Source organism: Rhinichthys klamathensis, unplaced genomic scaffold (genome assembly GCF_029890125.1).
Source record: "Rhinichthys klamathensis goyatoka isolate OS25496 unplaced genomic scaffold, OSU_Roscu_1.1 h1tg000269l_1, whole genome shotgun sequence".
Lineage (NCBI taxonomy): Eukaryota > Metazoa > Chordata > Actinopteri > Cypriniformes > Leuciscidae > Rhinichthys > Rhinichthys klamathensis.
The window spans coordinates 2,389,848-2,409,927 of NW_026606789.1; the positions used below are offsets into that span (position 1 = coordinate 2,389,848).

Sequence of the window (20,080 nt, forward strand, 5' to 3'; positions counted from 1 at the left end):
TGTATGTCACTAGATGTGTCACAGAGCTATCATTTTTAAAAATGAAGATATAAAGAAAGAGAAAAAAAAATGCTGATTCTTACTAATCCTGACTGCCTGACAATGATACTCAGTGGGAAGTAGTCTTTACCAAGTACACTCTAGTGGAAGAAGAAAAATCAAGGAAGGACAAGAGCACAATTCCCATCCTCACTTGTGATTCATCACACACTCCTTTTACCCAGCATCCTCCCGCACTGGGTTTTCTTTCAAACATCAACCTCTGCAAATATTTAGTCTCTAATATCTTTCAAATAAAGGAGCCAAAGCATTAAACAGGATGGCAGAGGGACAGATCCGCATACTGATCCAGCTCACGCATCCTAAGAGGTGGGCAAACGCTCAACGATCTAGGAGGACCGTGGCACAAGGTCCTTAGGATGAGTCGGAGAGCGTGTGTGTGCAGAGACAGACGGAAAACTAACTGGCCTGAGACATGCCAGCTGGAGCACCGCCCTCTGGCTCGACGGGCGGTGTGTTACCCGGTGGCCGAGGGAAATTATCGCTGACGAATATTCATACAAACACGACACAGATACAGGAAATACATCTGAATGACAACGCACTTCCTCATGTAGACAGACAGGCGCACATGTAGCCTCATTCCCTATACGTTTAGATTTTAATGAGCATGTGTGCATGGCTGAAAGAGCTCCCTACAGTGCGGAGGGGGAGAAATAAAGGGGAGCGCCACAGGAAGCTGCTTATCTGTGCTCCAGACTGTCAATCTGCCACAGGAGCCCTGCACTACAGGCATGAGGAGAGATCATCTGCCTACTCCAATCCCTCTGTCCTCTTTAATTACACACCCGCACCACGTACAAACACACACGCGGGACCGCGCATGCGCACAACTTCACAACGACAAAGAAGAAACAATGCAGATCTCCTTGTCGAGTCTGGCACACCGGCTTCAGCTCTGCATCAAGCAGAAGAGGAAATGAATATCTCTCATCGGGATGAGGAGAAAGGCTGCTGGAGTTGAAGGGTCATATGGCTGACACGGTCATACTCCCAGCATGCATCTTTCAGCTGTATTTCAACCCTTACTCAATTGCAACAAAAGCAAACGCATCTCTACCGGCAGCCACCAAGTCCGTTCTTTGTTTTAGAGTGCCTACACAGCCTTGCCAGATAAGAGCTGAGGTCAATCTAATTAGACGTAATGGGTGGCAGCGCACTCACACACACAAACACACAAACGCACGCACGCATACAGAGGCAGGCATGCAACCACGCAGACAATTTCCCATGCGCTAAAATGTGAGCAAATGGTCGGGGGAGGGCTGCAGAGACATCAGCCATTTGACATTTTCATCAAGTACCGTAGTACACTTGGAGTAAACTGATATCTCAATAAGCAGAGCGAGGTATCGGCCTCCACTGCCGAACTCATGTCAAATCGAGCCTCTGTACTAGATTAAAATGAAAAGAAGAGGAGAAACGTCTGCGTGCGTTAACGTCTGCCGAGATGAAGGACGACGCAAAGTGGGGGTGACAGCTCAATGTGGTCTTCAGTCTATGAGTGTGTGTGTTGTGAAGGGGGTGTGGTTATTGATGGCACCCGGCTCAGCATTATTAGTGCAGCGGTCGGTAAATTTTCCCTCCAGCCTTTTGCACAAGGTCCGCCCACACACTAGCCAGTGAGCTTCAAGCTGGATGACTGACAGCCCTAAACAGCCAGTGGCGGAGAGGCACAGAGAGACGATGAGGTGATAAAGCGTTATCAGAGCCGTTTTGTGTATGATGACTGAAAAGCACTGTTTGTTTGCAAGCCTGCTGAGATTTACAACCATTTGCACTGCCCCTCCCTGCATTTGTTTTTCTTTCTTGCTGTATTTTTTCCCGTCCTCACTTTCTCTCTCTCTTTGCCTGCGTAGAGTGCTGCGTGCACAGAGGACATTTTCCAGCCCACTGTGATGATATTGATTGCAGAGCCTCCCCTGATTGCAGCCCTGAAGTATTGACCAGCCGGCTCTCCTAGAAGCAAACAAACACGCATGCAACCTACACAAAGTGTGTGTGTGTGAGTGATTACATGCTGTCAAGCCCCATGTCGAAACGCTCCACAAGGAGAGTGTAAAAGCCCAGCGCTCCTGCTCTCTTTTGCTTATTGGTTCCAGTGACAGCCAGTGGGCAATGGGTGTCTGCTGTTTTTCTTATTACCATCTTACTTTTGCAATAATTTTACCCTTTTAAAAGGACTGCATTCTGGGAAAGCCATCAAGAAAGCAGCATTGAGACAGAAAATATCATTCACATCACTCATCTAATCCAGCTCACAGGCTCTCCACAATGACCCTGATCTAACAGCTCACACTCTACCCTAATGCACTAGCACTGCCATTACCCATAATCCCACAATACAGCTCTCTAATTAGACCTGCATTTCTGTGCGATTTCCACGAAAAAGAGTGCACGCTCCTGCACACAGGTGATGTGCTAAAAATTAAGTATTTGAATATTTCTAGCTTTAAAATTTTCTTAATGCACAACAATAAGCATGCATAATATAGGCAAAGCATGCAAAATGGAGTGACAGAAAATAATAGAAAGTATAAAATATGACATGACATCAAAAATGTACCGTATTTACATTATATAACACTACTGTTCAAAACTTTGGGGTCAATAAAGATTTTTTCCTCAGCAAGGATGATTTAAATTGATCAAAAGTGACAAACATGTATAATGTTTATAATAGATTTCTATATCAAATAATTGCTGTTTTGAACTTTCGATTCATCAAATAATCCAGATTTTTTTATTTACCAGTTTCCACAAGAATATTAAGCAGCACAACTGTTCAACTTTGATAATAATAAGAAATCTTGGGCACCAAATCTGCATATTAGAATTATTTCTGAAGGACCAAGTGTCACTGAAGACTGGGAGTAATGATGCTGAAAATTGCATCTGCAACCAGAAGAATTACATTTGAAAATATATTCAAATAGAAAGCAATTATTTTAAATGGAATGTTTCACAATATTACAGATTTTGCTGTATATTTCATCAATTCAAAATCCAGCCTTGGTAGACAATAAACTTTTCAAAAACTTTTGAACGGTAGTGTGCATCCTATTTCATATATACATCAAAATGTCATAACTTGATGCCTTTACTACTGATGTCACCTACAGCACACAAATAGCCATTTAAGCATACATTTAGCAAAACTGCATTAATGTCTCAATCTATTGAATGAAATGATCACTTTTCACAATCCAACAATCAATTTCCAATGGATAAATTTAAATCCCACTACATTTTTCTCACAGAACATTGTTTCACTCTAACATCTAGCAAAATTTGGATGTAAAATGGCTTTAGACTTCTGAAGTAGAAGTTCTCCCTGGGCAAATGAAGAACAACATCTCTTACAATTAAGTATGTCAAGAGCTGTCAGAGATTGCTCTTACTACATGAAACGCATAATGTGATATTACATATGGTGACTGGCATGATTTGAATGCCTCAGTGTATAAATCAGTCATGTCATAGAATATAAAGACGGTATTTGCCAAGAATATGTGCGACTGCATGATATAATTCTCACGTCTTGCCTGTAATTCTTTAAATTTTCATGGCTAAATGTCAACCTCCCACACACAGTTCTCTAATGGCTGCCGGTGAGAGTGCTTTGACAGCGCTGGCTTATGATCGTTACAGTGTGTCGATGCCCCAGATCACGAGAGACTGTAGAGCGCAAACCACTTCCACTCACTCCTCTCTACCCCATCCCCCCCCCCCCTTCTCTTCGTAAACCTTTATATACACTAAATCCCTTCCATCCATTCAGCCATGGTGGGAAAGAAAGAGTAAAATAAAGAAAAAAGGCAAGGTTGAAGCCATAAACCCCTGATATTATGCCTGCTCTGGCTACCACTTGGCATTTAAATGCCATTTGTGGCAGCAAACAGTTCACACTTAATTACAGCGAGCAAGCAGCTGTAGCGGCCATCCTTTCCACACTGAAGCAAGCTGGGCAGCCAGCACCAGCCCTTTCAACTTCCCATGCCGCTAAAAGAGAGCTCACCTTTTAAATACTAAATTGGCCCGCAGCTCAGAACATCTCAGCGAGGGTTTCCCGGCTTCTGAGATGTTGGCCAGCGCCTCGGTTCTTCAAACACTCCACCATCAGCCTGTCCTGCTGCCCCAGCGGTGCCTATAATCAATTGGCCTTTATACAGCACCATAAGCTCTGCCTTTGCTTTAGTGTGACACACACACAGATAGAGGCCTCCCCTGCGCTCTAAACCTGCTTGGATGATGTGTTGCACAGAGATGTTACAAAGGCGTCTCTGTCACTATCACACTGAATCGACCTTGGAAAGGTAAAAGGAGAGGGAAAAGGGAAAAAAGATTTTAAAAAAGATTTAAGAGCCGTTCCATTTTTACCACTGTAAAAAAAAAAAATCCAGTTTACCCCTGTAGGTGACTCACAAAGATCCCATGTAATAATAATAATAATAATAATTATTATTACTAATTAAAGCAATTCATCTCAGTGTTTTTTGTAAATATGCATGTAAATATGTTCACTACAAGTTGTCATATAAATAGACTGATTTAAGTGTCATGTAACTTAAGAAGCCTACAAATTAACAGGGTTGTGGCCGAATAACTTACAATTAGGAGTGTCGCAATATACACCCCTAATTGGGTGTATTGCAGTATTGTCAAAAAACGTATAATGTAAAGGATAATGTACATTTATAATGGAACGCCAATCGACATAGCCTTGTATATAACACTTAAAAATAATATAATTTCTTTTTAATTTCTATTTGACCCATATCATTTTTTTTAAAAGATTTCTAAAGATATCGCGATGTATCGTTATTGTGAATCCTTTTTGCCATGATAACAGTGTAGTGAAAAACCTGATACAGTGACAGCCCTACTTACAATGCAATACATGATATTTGGCAACATATATTTCACAACACAACATATTCTAAGACAATATCATAACTAGACTGATTAAAACTCTGCATCTCATTTGGGTCTCATTAAGTATTTCATATTAATGCCTTGACATAACATTTTCCCAACTGATTGGATGAAAGGCAATCAGTTCAAGGTCTAAATTTCAGTCCAATCAGCAAAATAAATTCTTGAAATATACTATTTAAATTTGGGGGGGAAAGTTGCAGGGTGCACCTACCAACATAAGCGCCCTGGCTTTTCTCTATATCAGCAGCTAATCCAGGACTCGCATTGTGCTTGGTATTTTCTAACACTCAACCTGTTTGCTCCTAAAACAGAGCAACAGACAGTTCAAGACCAAAGTAGGAGGAAGAAACACTTCACCTGCTGTGAGAGACGAACCATGGACAGATATTGTGTCCGAGCATCAAGCGGAAAGTTCACATATTTCTGAATGGCACTGGCAATGTCAGAGAGCATGTGTGTCACACCAGGGAAACATACAAAGACAGACTGGAATCTTAATCTGTCTCAGCTAGTTACACACACACTCCATATCACCTTCCAGGCAGGTCTACACATTAAATCAGCCCATTTCATCTTCAGAGGTAGGGAAGAGTTTTGTGCATCTCCTCGACAGCATGGATCAGCCTCGGACATGTGTGTCCGGCACACGAAGGACATTATAAATGGAGAGCACGGCCTCGTCTTCTAACATGCCCACAGGCACACATTTATCAGTACCACCAGTCAGTGGCAGAGCCTCTTCCAAGAAAGGAGAAAGAAAAAAGAAAACAAACATTCTCAACATGTAAGTGTGCAGAAAATTATCTGGTGCTCTTTCTCTCTCGATCTCATTACTTTTTCTTAAAGCTATAAAGAGCTATTCTGCTACAAATGGCTCAGGCATAACGGCAATCTATAAATGGGATGTTAAGTTCAATAGCCCAAGGTTAGAGGCTGAGAGAGCTTGAGCACTTCATTGCACTCTGCATTGTTCTTTCCAGAGTTCAGATGAGCCTGGTCTCAGCACACGGCTGAAGCATTAGGCACTATTCATGAACTTCGTCCTGGCACGAAGGAGATGGTGAAGAGAAAAAAAGAAGAAAAAAAAAAGAAGAAAACATTCTGTCCATGATAGGAATCTATATCTGGCTCTTTTGGTATCTCACTCTTTCTGGAATCTGCCGCAATTGATTTGTGAATTAATTTAGACAAATAAACAGATTTGGAAAATACAGAGCTTGTTCAGCTGTGAGACAAAGAGTCAGCAATGGCGTATTATATTTGGGAAATAGGCAGTAATAACAGCAAAAAGCCGAAAGTATAAATCATTTTTTCCATGTACACTTAGGATGTGTATATTGCGAGTGGTAAATTTCGTCATTAGCATAGAGCACTTGTACTGTATGCGCAGCCAGACTAAATACGCTCATCTCACACATGAGCAAGATGTTTTTCTTGAATTTTTTTAATTATTATTATTATTTTTTAATTTTTAGTTTTTTTAGCTTGCCCATAAGGTGGTAACACTGTCCTGGGTTGTTTCACAATCAAACAAGAAACTAAAGAGATGGAGCAACTACTCAAGACGCAACAAAAATGGACTGCGTTGACAAGTACTTGTGTGAGGGGGTTAAAAGATTTCAAAAACACGCCGTAGCTCGATTATAACTGTAATGTAAATGTTATTCATATAAAATACTTCAGCAGCCTCGGCCGTTCAAAGCAAGGCTGCTGCACAAAAACAAGCTCTGAAATGTGTCCGAGATGTGTGACAATTAGCCCACAGGTAATACGACATAAAGATAAAAAAAAAAAAAAAAAAAAAAAATCACCTTTCAAGCATTCACACAAACACTACTAAGCAAAAAACAGACATCTTTAAAGCCATTGTGATGAAACAAGAGGGAGAATGCATACAGAAAAGAAGGGGAATGAATAACATGAGGGGGGTGAAGATGGAGGACTGTGGAATTTTCAAGCGCCTTATATTTCCCATCCTCCCCAGGCCAAAAAGCCCTCCCACTCTCCCTCTAGAGTTTTTTTTCATCTTCAGCGAGAGCTAATTTGCAACATGTGTTCTTTAATGGAGAGAGCCACCCGATGGAAGCATGTGAACTCGATACCACTGTAAATCTCTACTTCCACAGCTTTTTTTATTGGCATGTCACACTTTGGACAAGCTGGAAATTACACTCGGTGAACTGAGAAGCAGCGCCGAGACACTCTAGAAAGGCGGGGAAGAAAAGGAGAGGAAAAGAGACAGATGAGAAGGAAGCGGCGTAAGGTGCTGCGAGTCAGAGAGAGGACCGCTAGTCGTGTCAGGAAGGGAGGATCCAATTACACTGCAGCCAGGCAAAGCACATGTGTTTGGAGAACAGGATTGTTGCAATAAATATTGCCCATGCAAAGACTGCATAACGCACTTGGCTGATACACAAAATGAGGCAAATTACTTGGAGGCAAATATCAATTACAATGTTTCAGTTAACAAGAACAGGAAATCTAATTGGGGAATAAAAATGATAGTGTTTGGATTGGGGGGGGGGGGGGAATTGAATAATTTCAATCTCAATTGTTTCTATAAACTATATCTGTTTATAATTGTTGTGTGCATAAAAACTATTTGAAAACATCAAGGCCAATTTTCAATTGTAATTAAAATGCTGAGGATTACACTAGTACAATAGTTGTTTTATCACAGTGTGATTGGGAAAGTGTAAACATTGCCTCCATGTTGGTATTTTTGTAAATTTATTTCTCTTTGACATCAAAGCGGACGAGATAGAGAAGCCTGCCTTTCCTTTTTTAAGATGAAACAGTTGGGTTGAATGCCAGGGCTCAGCGTTCCCAGCTTCAGATGCTAGTAAAGACATCAGAAGAGGGAATTTGCCTGTGATGTGCCAAAAAACAGCATTGTGTCTCTGCGGCAGATTCCGGCAATCTGAGATGAGCAGAACGAAATTAACATAGCCATTCCACCGAGACCCAAATTATTTCTAATACATAAAAATACTTGACAAATACCCACCTCGCCACCAGCAAAGCACGGCGGTAGTCCGGGATGGGAAAGTCGCGATAATAAAACGTGGCGAGAAAGGCTCTGTTTAATAATTTAGTCTCGCCGTCAAGGATCTACTATTGATTGTGCTTTCAGGTGTCTTATGAAAATGTTATCTCCAGCCTCGAAGTCTCTCGGCTCCATCTGGCAATGTAATCACCACCCCATACCCCATTGTTGACCCCACACACACCTCCATTTTGATTTTACCCCTTGTTCTTGCTCTTCCTCCTCTCTCTCTATCCCTCTTTCTATCCCTTTGGCCACACAGCTGGTTTCCATAGTAGCGTTTACTGAAAGCACAGAGCTGTTAAAGGCATAAGAGGGAAAGAAAGAGAGAGGGAGGTGCGATGAAAAAAATAAAGAATAATAAGGTTCTTGATCTTTTTCGAATTGGGTGATAACACAAGTTGACTATTCTCTCTTCCTTTATCTTATTTGGCTACTGTCAAGGTAGAATGTCAAAAGCACTGGTATTCAAGTATGAAAAATTAATTAAATAATTACATAAAATACAAAATAAATTTAAAATAAGATGTCCAATTATCAGCTCTGTGCATTAAATGCAGCCTAATGGGTCTGTCTTAATGCTATTGCTAAAATGAATCAAATTGGAATATTAACAAGACAAACCTTTAAATAAAAGGAGTCCATTCAGTACCACATTATTCTTTCCTGTGTTATTGAAAATGGTATCAAGAAACGTGAAATTACACTGATATTGGTATCGAGTACTAAAATTAGTATTGTGGCAACCCTATCAATTATGTATTGATCTGATTTGTTCGTTTGTCTAAATGGCTTCATTTTGGAGATGAACTAGAAAATGTGTTTTTCAAAAAAGCACCAAAAACAAACTGATACAAACAGAGCTTTAATTGGTTTTGGAGAGACACCCATGGAAGCAGTGCAGCAAGGGCTGTGTGTATTTTGCACAGTGCTAAGTACCTAATGTCATTACCACCAGCAGCATTAATGCTTCCTTTAGTGGAATTTTAAGTGTACAGGAGGGAGGGAGGGAGAAAAAAAAAAAAAAAGAAGAAGAGTCACACACTTCATTCAAGAACATTAATCAAAACGGCCATTAACTTGCAGCATTTCACAGCAGTTTTACCAGGCCTGGCGCTTAAAGGGCTTTACAGTCAGGTTTTGGGGAGGTGCAACGGCAGAACAATGAAAAGCCAATTCACAAAAAAAAACCCAATTGGCTAAAAAAATATGGCGGAAATAAAAACACTATTTGACTAACATTACAGCCCCCCCAACCCCTCTGTATTTTTTAATTCAAAAAGGCCACTGGGGAAAATGCATGTTTTAGCATGTTGCTGCTTCTGCTGCTGAATGTAGCATGGTGCGTGATGTCATCCTGCTTGCTTGACAAAAAGTGCACCCCCTCCTACAGCGCTCCCTCAGCGCCTGACACTCGCTGCTAGACCTGTAGCCACTCTGTAATTCTGCCCTACTCTAAACACGCTACCCCGCAGACAAAGTGCAAGCAGGGATATTTCAATCACACGCTCCCGAGCAGAGATGCAGCAGAGGCTCTCTGGCTGCCAGCAGAGCCCACATTGCCAGAGGTGCTTTTTCAGAGCCGCACACAATAAGGGCACAACAAAAACCTGGGGGCCACTTGTGAGAAACGCACCTTTACATATTTATACATGCAAATGTGCCGGCTCATTTTCAGCGGCTGAGCGGGCCGAGGAGTGACGGGCAGGGGGGAGGGCGAACACGTCGAGTGTAACGCTGGGAGACATAGAAAAAGCACAGCCACCCCGTCCACACAGAGCCTATTAATGACTGCAGGCTCCCTGATGTAAAGATGGCAGCGGCTGCCGCTCCACTCAATAAATATTAACAAGAACTGCGACTGATGGCGCTGCTCACTGATCCATAATTGCATTTCAAAATGTTGGAGCTTGTGGGGGGGTGGGATCCTGATGAGGCAACCTACGCACCTCCCACCCACAGGCCGGATGAGGATTTAATCAGAGGTGCAGAGGGCAATTTATAGAGACACAGGCCATCATTACACTTTTAAAGGGACAGGTCATCCAGAAATTAAAATTCTCATTTACTCACCCTCATGTTGTTCCAAAACTGTGAGATCATTTCCTGTGGAACAAAAATATTTTGGAATGCGTCTCAATATTTTTTTGTGCATACAATCAAAGTCAATGGTATCAAATGCTGCTTTGGACGCCACTGACTTTCAAAAAATGTGTTGTGCAGACAAAAGTCATACAGGGTTTGAACGACATGAGGGTGAGTAAATGACAATTCTCAATGTTGGGTGAATGAATTCCTTTAATGTTATGTTCAATCTATTTCCTGCTTGCAAGGACGAATATGTTTGTAAGAGTATTTTCGCTGATTTTTCATCTAATCGTTAACGCACATTTGTGGCGCGTAGGCAACCTTACGGTTTGGAAAAATATGCACGGGGGCATTGCGCGCACACATCTCTTCCTAAACCCACTTTTATGATCATTCATGCATGTATGCACATATATTTGCATCTTCATGAAAGCGTTTTAATTAAAGCTTTGAATCATTAGCTTTTGAGGGCGCAGATAAGCACAAAAACCATCAGGAGTGAATTACACTGGGAGTTTATTTGCATTCCATGAACGCAGGATCCAATGCATTAGGCTTATCAAACACTCCAACCACACGCCCTAATCAACAATATCCGCATTGCCAATAATCAATAGTCTGTTAATTGCCATTTCACAGCTAGAGTGCAGATGCATGGGTCAATGCAGGGCCAGTTCAGATTGCGGTGTCCTTGCCATCCACCAAGCTATTGTTTCAAATGAATCATTAGGGTCTATGTATAGCTCGGCTCAATGAGGAAGCCATGTCTGGAATAATGGCGCTTTAGCAGGCTGACAGATGAAACACGGTTTTCACATTTTCAGATTTGGAGGGAAAATCTAAATGGATTTAAAAACGGTCAAATGTGTTAAACAGAGCTGACAGTAATATAACTGAACAAATCAAATTAGCTAAAAATAAACATTTATAGAACTGTGAAAGATGGGCATTCTAATGTCTCAGAAATCTGTCATGTCAAGACTTCCCCAAATCTTCAAGATCTCATACTCACAAGCTAGATAGAAAAACAACCTCAAGATGTTTGAATAAAAAGCCTGTCTGTGATTTCATTAGCATGAGTTAATAGCTGGGTTTCTATCCAAATGTTTCACATAGAAATTTCTAAAAGTTTGACTAAAGAGATTGCAAAACATTGCTGCATTGTGCAGATTATAAAAAATGGCACATTAGGCAGGTTTTGCATCAACTACTCCAAATATATTAAAATTATTAAGACATTACTAACAGGTAAAGTAAATATGAATATATAAGCTAATATAGGGCATATATTTAATGAAATGCTCCCCTCTAGAGTTCATTTCTCTGGTGAACTAACATGCTGTGGACATTAAATTACTTGCCTGAGGTAAATGTAATGCAACGTGAGATATTATTCTCAAGCAAACAGCTTTATGCGTCTGAAATATTGATTGAGAGATTACACATGAACATATGCACAGATAGTCTCCTGTGTTTTTTCCTGTTGTGGCGGTTAGCAAGCCGCGTTACTGCGTGCGCCCCCTTCTGGTTTGGAGTGTGGATCGCCTGACTGACTGTTTTTGTCGCAGAACGTCACGGTATTGTATTTTAGCCAAAACTCCAGAAAAACCACCACAACCTGAACTTATTAACCTGTACACTTATGCTTTATGCACATTGCACATGTGAGTTTATCATCATATGAAGTGCTTTAATTCAAGGTTTCTTAAAGGAATAGTTCACCCAAAAATTTTAACTGTCATTTACGCCCTCATGTCTTTCCAAACCTGTAGGCCTATGTCTTATTCATTTGCATTACACACAAATACAGATACTTTAAAGAATGCTTTGACTGTCCATGCAATGAGACATTTTTCAAAATATCTTTCACTTACCACAGAAGAAAAAGTCATACAGGTTTGGAATGACATTACGTTGTAAATGACGACAAATTTCATTTGAGCAAAAATTCTAAAATTGCTTTAAAAATAGTCTGATGGACCACAATGAATAACAACCTGTCTTTTTGCTCCGTCCTGCTGCCGTGCTTCATTGGAAATCATGAGTTCTTTTTGATAATTGTATTGTACACACCTAATTAAATGTCCATAAGCACCAATACAGCGAGAAGAGCAGGGCATTTCTGCCTGCGCCCGAGCCCCCAGAGGCAAGCAGCAATCACTCCATTAGAGGCAGCGCTGTGCTGCAGCTGAGCTGGCCAATATCAGCAAATTAGTTTAGCCACGGGGATGGGGGAAGGGTGCCACGGCAACACACCGACAACAACAGTGTCAGTCATCGGGCATATGCAGCCGGCCCAAATTAACAGGAGGAACAAGTGAGGGAGGCAGACAGAGACAAAGAGGGTAGAGCTGGAGACTGTGATTGACTTGAGGATAAAGGCTTGTGCTGTTTATGATCGATTCGGTGCTGAATTGTCTGTGTCTGAGCAACCCCTGAGAGATCTTTCTCTGTCTTACCTCTTCTCCTCAAAGGCGACAACGTCTCAAGGCTGTTTCCAGCCAATAGAGTGTCAACAGGACTCGCTGCATAGCTGCTTTTCCTATTAGCAACAGATACTTAACTGAATGTGTCACCCTCATCACATTAATACAGCGTATGTCGTATGCACAGCACTAATGGGCTGAGGCCGTAAAATAAATACAGAGGCTGTCCGTGTCCTTGAAATCAGTATGCACCGCTGGCTTTTAGACACAAAATGGTGCTGAGCTAACAGTGGCCCAGTATCATACCAGGAAAGTCCTGTATTGTAGGAGATACAAGTTACAAGCTCGTCTCTACTTGAGAAAGACAAATCTTCAAAACTACATAAGATTATCTTTAAAGTGAACAACATGTTTTAAAAGAGCAGTAAAATCTTACTATGGTATCATGAATGTGGCTGTTTTAGCTCAAAACTCTCACTCACACACAAAAAAACACAAATTATTCTGGTTCAGCTATAACAGTTATCTTCCATTCATTTTCTCCATAGAGATCTCAAAAGACTCAACCAAGCCAGTTTTAGTCAAATCACAACACTACAAACTTTGAAGCCAAAGGTATAAAAAAAAAAGACAAAAAGACACAAGGTACAAGACTCTTCCACAAAGGTTCATGGAATTGTACACAATCAAATAAGAAAAATGACGGTACAATATAAAAATATTAAATTATAATCAGGCATTATTAAAATAAAATACTCAAATTTATTCCTGTGTTGGTTAAGCTGAATTTTCAGCAGCCGTACTCTGGTCTTCAGGGTCACATGATCCTTCAGAAACCATTCAATTATGCTGATTTGGTTGACAAGAAACATTTATATCAATGTAGAAAAAAAAGCATTGCATTATACTTTTGTGGAAAGTGATATTTTTTTCCCCAGGATTCTTTGATGAATATGAATATTTGGTCAATAGAAATGATACATTTTGCAATAAACAAATGCAGTGGTATACACACACACTTAAAAACATGGGGCATTCAATCCAACTAAGGCAAGTGTGCGCTTGTGTGAATGTAAAAGATGGCGAAACGGACAGAAGAGATACATATGGCAGCAACTTATTCCCACCCCTTTTTACCCCAGCTAATCTCTTTTATTCTGTCTTTACCACAGAAATGTTTACACAAGCTGTGGAGAGCTCAGTCAGCTGTGCCTTAATCACAGTGTGTGTGTGTTAAGGAGTGACCCTGTGCGCTCACAAACAAGGGTGGAGGCACCTGTCTTTGTACATCTTTAAGCCCATTTAAGCAGGAGGCTCATTCAGAATATCAATATGATTGAGGGGGAAAAGGAAAAGGTTGAGTGAAAAGCGTGTCAATTAAGGGTTTAATTTGGACTGAGTGAAGGGTGGAAACATCTCTGTGACAGTGTGAAGGTCTGTGGGTGTGTGTGCATCAAGATACAAGCGCACACACGGCACAAAAAAAAATATCGCTCAAAGAGGGCGGAGAGATCGATTGCAGCATGCAGGTTTTCTCTGCGGTGCTAACTGGATTCCCAGGTCATTAGATAAAGTACACGGGGTGACGTTGTTCAACCCTTAAGACTAGAGGAGAACCATATTAATGAGGTTGTTTTGCCAGAAGCGAGGCAATTTCCTCACCTCGCGGCGGAAGAGGGTCGCTGAGAGAGACGCTCACGTGACGCTGCAAGAAACAGAAGCTCTCGAACGCACGATAGCAAAAATACGGCTAAAGCAGCGTGTGAGACGACCGCAAAAAAACGGTCCTCCAGAGAGCCATGATAGTTACGCATGTAATGAATTCACTTTATTATGTAGAACCACTCAGTAAATCCGCTAATGCTGGAACCTTTCCGATATCCTCATTTACCATTATGGCCCGCTATCCCTATCTGCCCTGCTCAATACAAGTGAATGAATCAACCCAGTGTTAAAAGCTAAGAAAGGGAGAGAATGCATAAGAAGGGACGTCTAAGAGGGGGGTGAGGGGGTCAGGGCAATTGACCTTAAAGCTTTTCTAAAATTTCAGTGGACAGATGCTCGCATCCCAATTAAGAGGAGAGGGGTGACAGCAGGTGTTCAGAGGTGAGTATCTGAGCTGTAGCTGCACATCTATTACAGTTGTTTCAACTGAACTGAACATTGCCACAGCCATGAAACACTCATATTCCACCAGTACTAAACAAAAGCAGTGCATTTACTAACATTTAGGACCATTTAGAACTAAACTTTAATCAATTTCATTTTAAATTTAAAAAACACTAGTAAATACTAAAAGCACGTCAAGTAGTGTACTTAAGTTACAATAACGCTCTCACACACACACACACACACACACCCCCACAAGCTTACATGCACACACACACACACACACACTGTAAATGTTAAAATAGTGGGTGCCTTTTTTATTACTAGCATTTGTGTTTCGCCATTTTACGCTAGTGAGACAAGCGCGTATGTGACAAATGACTTCAGAGAAACGGCTATAATCAGTCATGGTCTGTGGGTGGTCTGCATCGATGCAGAATGATCCACGTCCGCAATGTGATGTATCGTAGAAACAATTATACAATGCAGTCACTCCAACTAGCCACTTTGGCGGGTTAAATTTTCTATATACATTTTTCAATTGTAGTCTTTTAAAAAGGCATCTGAAATAATAAACTAAGTGCAATGTGGTTTTGTCAAAAATAAAGATTTTCGATACATATGCTGAAATATCTGAAACGCTTCAAATACTCATGTTCTTCCAAAAACATAGACAATACCAGCTGCGTTTTCCCACTCTCTCAGGCTGCGTCTGAAATCGCATACTCTCTTGAGTAGGTACTTATATTGAATAATTAATTACTTAATGACTGCTAAAAAAGTACATTCTATATAGTGTCACTGTGTGTAGTAAGACGTACTATATACCTTGTTGTCATTATCATGTGACCTACCAGCGTCAGTTGTCGCTTCACTGCCATTCACAAATCATTTCCCGTGGCCTCATGGGATAGTAAAGTGTCCATAGTATGCACACTTCAAAATATCGCCGGAAATAGTAGGTCATCCGCTTACTTCATTTTTGGGTGAACTACCGTAACTCTTTAAGGGGATTTCCCATGATAGTACTAGTCAATGCATTTGAAAGTTGTGTCTTATTGTTTACAACCTTGTTTCAGTCCCTCCTTTCAATATAAAAGTCTTTGCTACTGACTCACTCATAGAGTCATTGCTGCCATCTAATGGTGTAATAATGTAGCTAACTTTCACTGAAGTCGACATCACAATCACTAACGGACCCTTTCTCAGTACCAAATATGGTAAAATGGTAATATGGTAAAATAATATTTATTGAAAAATAAAATTTAAATAAACAATATTAGCCATTATAAAATTATAATAACTTTATACAATAGGAAATAAACAAGCAAACACTTTAAATAAAAATATAAAGTTATGAAACTTAACTTTGCCCTTAGCCAAATTGATTTGATCAGAAACAAGTAACAGATTAACAAGACAAAAGATTGCATGTTTGATATACTCAAATTGAATTTGATATACTCAAAACGCTGTCGCATATTTGAGGTCTAAATGGCCTAAAAAAATTCAAACTACATTCCGTGACACACTATCTATCCATCTATCTATTAATAATAATATTAATTAAAGAGACATCACAAACTAGTTGACCTAAATCGACTACTCGACAATATGACTAGTTTATAAATCACGACCCAATTACATGACAAACCAGTATCCAATCAACTTCACAGGCAAAAACATGGATGAGCATCGACTAATTAGATGGATTAAGGTGGTAAAAGCTAGAAAGGAGGGCCAGTGAAGTCTTGTGACATTTACAGCCATCAGACAAAGACCCCAAGATCTGCACTTAATCAAGGTGAAGATAATCACGAAACATACTATATGTTATTCTTGCCAAGAGCAAGATTCTGCTGCCCTCAGCACTCTTCCGAGCAATCCGATTACAGGCTGCTTGGATGCCCGAGCTCTGGCACACTCTCCCCTACCTACCCTCCCTTCCTTCCTCTGCACATCATTCTAACTCATCCAGCCAGCCCTGAACCCCCCACTTCAGCTCCTGCGGCTGTCATAAGCCATCCTGCCCCGTGTCCACCCCCTCCCATCAGCACCTTAGCTGTTCAGTACCATTAACAAAGCCTCATGGGTCTTCCTCCACACACTCTATAAGGGGGGGGTGGCGGGCAAAGCCGAAGGACCTCTTGGCTAATTGTGTCCTGCTGTGGGGAAATAGCCATTAGAAAAGCCATAATGTGCTTATTTACTTGTGACATAACGTTATCTCAACATAGTGACCATCAAATGAGGCACCCATAGAAGGAAAAAAAACGCAGCTGTCTGCGGTTGCTGGGGGAAATAAATCATGGAAATATTGGCCTAATAAAGCAGACTGAATCTAAGGTGGTTTTGCACTCTGATGAATGTGTCCTTTGAAGATTCAATCTTTTTAAGAAGCTGATTAATAATCTATATAAAAAGCGTCAGCAAAGAACGGATCAAGTAGCGAGAACTACGATCTGGAAAAGGAGTTTCTCTTTCCCTTTCTCTCGCTTTTTTTTTTAATTGATCAATTAACGGCATGTAAAACCAAGCTGGCGCTACAACGTAAACATGTGTGAGCTAGACGGGGCTTTGTAGAGAATATCTGGTGCTCCGCTTCACACAAGCTAATTAAACTTGTAAATCTCAGTGTGTTGCAGGCTGATTTTCCTATAGAGTAAAAATACCGGCATTAAAAGTAGAAAAAAGCCAACTGTCAGCACAATTCATTTCCAAAAAAACCCTCATAAGCCTGGTTAACCAAGTGTACAGGAAAATCTGAACGTATGAAACTTAATTTTCAACAATGTAGCATAATTGCTCCTGGACATCAACAGCAACTGGCCATCTCATTGCAAAACAATACAGAAATTAATCAAAACAACTACCAACATCAAACGCCCATGTTTGATATTGTTTCTGACATATAGAAAAAGATACCAAATGAAACACAATGGCAACACAGTTACATAAGGGCGAGTGGAGAGTGAGCCTTGATCTGGACAGATGAGGGGGAAGGAAAAGCCGAGTCAACTCACCAGCTTGAAGTCCTGAATGCTACAGATGAAGTAGGGCGTGTTCGGCCGTCGGCTCTCTATGTACACACAATCTGTGAGGATGACAAAAAAAAAAAAAGAAGAGTGTTACCAACATCATCTAGACTATCAGATAAGATCTCAATTATTTTAATTTCTCAAACCTGCACAAAATCTGTTTCCCTTTGTAAAAGACAACTGGAATGCGAGTAATAGGATTAAAGAGCTTTTGGATGCAGGGCTGTCCGCCCTTTCCAGAACAAACATCAAGGCCAGTCTGAGAAAGAAGGTCAGTATTGTTCCAACAATTATGTGATGGCAGGGGTTTTTGTAGAGTAGAAAACACAATAACCCAACACAAGAGACAATGTGAAGCTGATGCGATGCAAAACGTATCCTAAATTACGAAAAAATGATGTAACTTTTTCTCCACTGAAGTGAAGCTGAGCAGAGGGCCTCTGTGTTTAAATTAAATGTGACTGGTGGTATGGCCAGGTCATGAACCTTCGTCTCCTTAACAAAAACATTCACACTGCACAGCCCCAACAAGAAAAAGCAGCTTTAGCTAAGGAGACACACATACACGCACACATACTTCCTTCCTCTGCGGTCAATCTGCCAAACATTTGTAGAGTGCGGGGGATGAAAAGATCACCCTCTTGTTCCACCCGCTTCTCCGCAGAGAGACAATCTGAGGCACTCTTGAAATGGAAAATACTTCAGTGCTGTGCTGTACCGACATCAAAATTACTGTGAGTTGTTTGGGGGGGGGCTGGGAAACGATGTCTGTTTAAAAGAAAGGGAGTGTTCGAGCTGTTTGCTAGATAAGAATCTTATTTACACAGAAGAATGAGACTCCAGTTTGAAGACAAGCATTCTTTGATAGTTCAAATGTGTTGAAAACACAAAGAGGGCTGTGCTCGGATGCTTGGATCACCCTCTGTCAGACTCTGAGGTGCCAGCCGCTGCTCCATTCAAAACATTCATTACATTACACTATTTCACAATACAAATCCATTTTACACTGGCATCCAAGCCGGTATTTACGTTACCTACACCTGCACCGTTCAGCTTGAGATGAGGTGATGGGGTTGCTGTGGTTTCAAGTCAACATGAAATCAAAACTGACATTTTTTACTTTAACCCTAAAAAAAAAGAGTAAGACCATAAAGAGACATCAGAAAATAATTTAGTGCCATTTTCTATTTCTAATTTCTTATTAGGACACAAATTCAACTTCACAATTCTTATTTATTTTAATGTTTATATCCCCCAGGATACATCACCCCTTTGGGGGTATAAATTCATTCAAAAAATAATGCTTGTTTGGCATTTTTTAAACATTTATTAATTTAACTTAAAGTAAACATTATTTAACAGAATTTTACAAAGAACAAGTAATACCATTTATGAATATACTATTAGTTAACTATATCATATTTAATACGCACATTTATAGGGCCTATAAATGATCAACAACCAAAACTTTGCTGAAAAACATGTTGTACACAATCTACTTAATGCCTTCAGTCCTTTTATTGATAGTACATACTTTGTTTTTATCAAGTACAGACTTTTTTACTGTGAAATCTTTAATGGTTTTTATAAAGTAAATGTAAGATGAACATTTACTAGACTGAAGCAACTTGGGTTTACAAGAATATTCACGCATCATTGGTTTTAATGTTAAAAATAAAAGATTTTTTTGTGAAATTTTTTCATGTTAATGTAAATGTCAAATATGACAACAGTCTATATGGGGTAACATTTATTTGTCCATCTCTCAATTATCATTGAATAGCATATATGAGCCATAAAAGCCTGATGTTTGAAATATGATACTCGACAAAAACACACACGAGAGCTGGCAAAATGAGTCGGAATGCGCATGGGCTAATTACGAGCTACAGGCAAAACAAGTGAAAAAAGTCAATTTTGGTCGAATTTCAGGTTTTCACAAAAATGGGTTCATTAAGACCTTGTCTAGCGATCCCAATGCTCCAAATAGCAATTAAACATCTAAATGTATCTTTATTTGTATGTTTTCTGAGAGGAGTACCTTTCTGTTGTCCATGAAAAATGCAGTTTTTCTCTGCTCTAGCGAATTCTCAATGGCATGAGTCTGAACCAATGAAATGTGATTTTCAAACTCATGCTGATGTAAACGAAACAATCTTACTCACATTTACTGACAATCCTAAGTGTGAGCAAAGACGGATGCAATATAATGTTGCCTAAGTGTGAGCAACATTATATTGCATCCGTGCGGTACAGTAGGTTAATATATCTATAGGCTGTCTGTTTTGTTAATGTTAATCAAACAAGTGTGGTATAATGCGATAGTTTAATAGGTTTCCTATATATATTTGGGTTTGACTTGGTGTGTGCCAAAT

General features: G+C 40.2%; 1 protein-coding gene across 2 annotated transcripts in view; it reads right to left on the reverse strand.

Annotated features, from left to right (window-relative positions):
- Positions 1-20,080, reverse strand: part of rerea (arginine-glutamic acid dipeptide (RE) repeats a) — a 124,731-nt gene that overhangs the window by 62,228 nt on the left and 42,423 nt on the right. For both annotated transcript variants that reach the window (XM_056268126.1, XM_056268125.1), the window contains exon 3: positions 17,691-17,761. In XM_056268126.1, the coding sequence (XP_056124101.1) occupies positions 17,691-17,761 (71 nt within the window). The remainder of the gene's footprint in view (positions 1-17,690; positions 17,762-20,080) is intronic.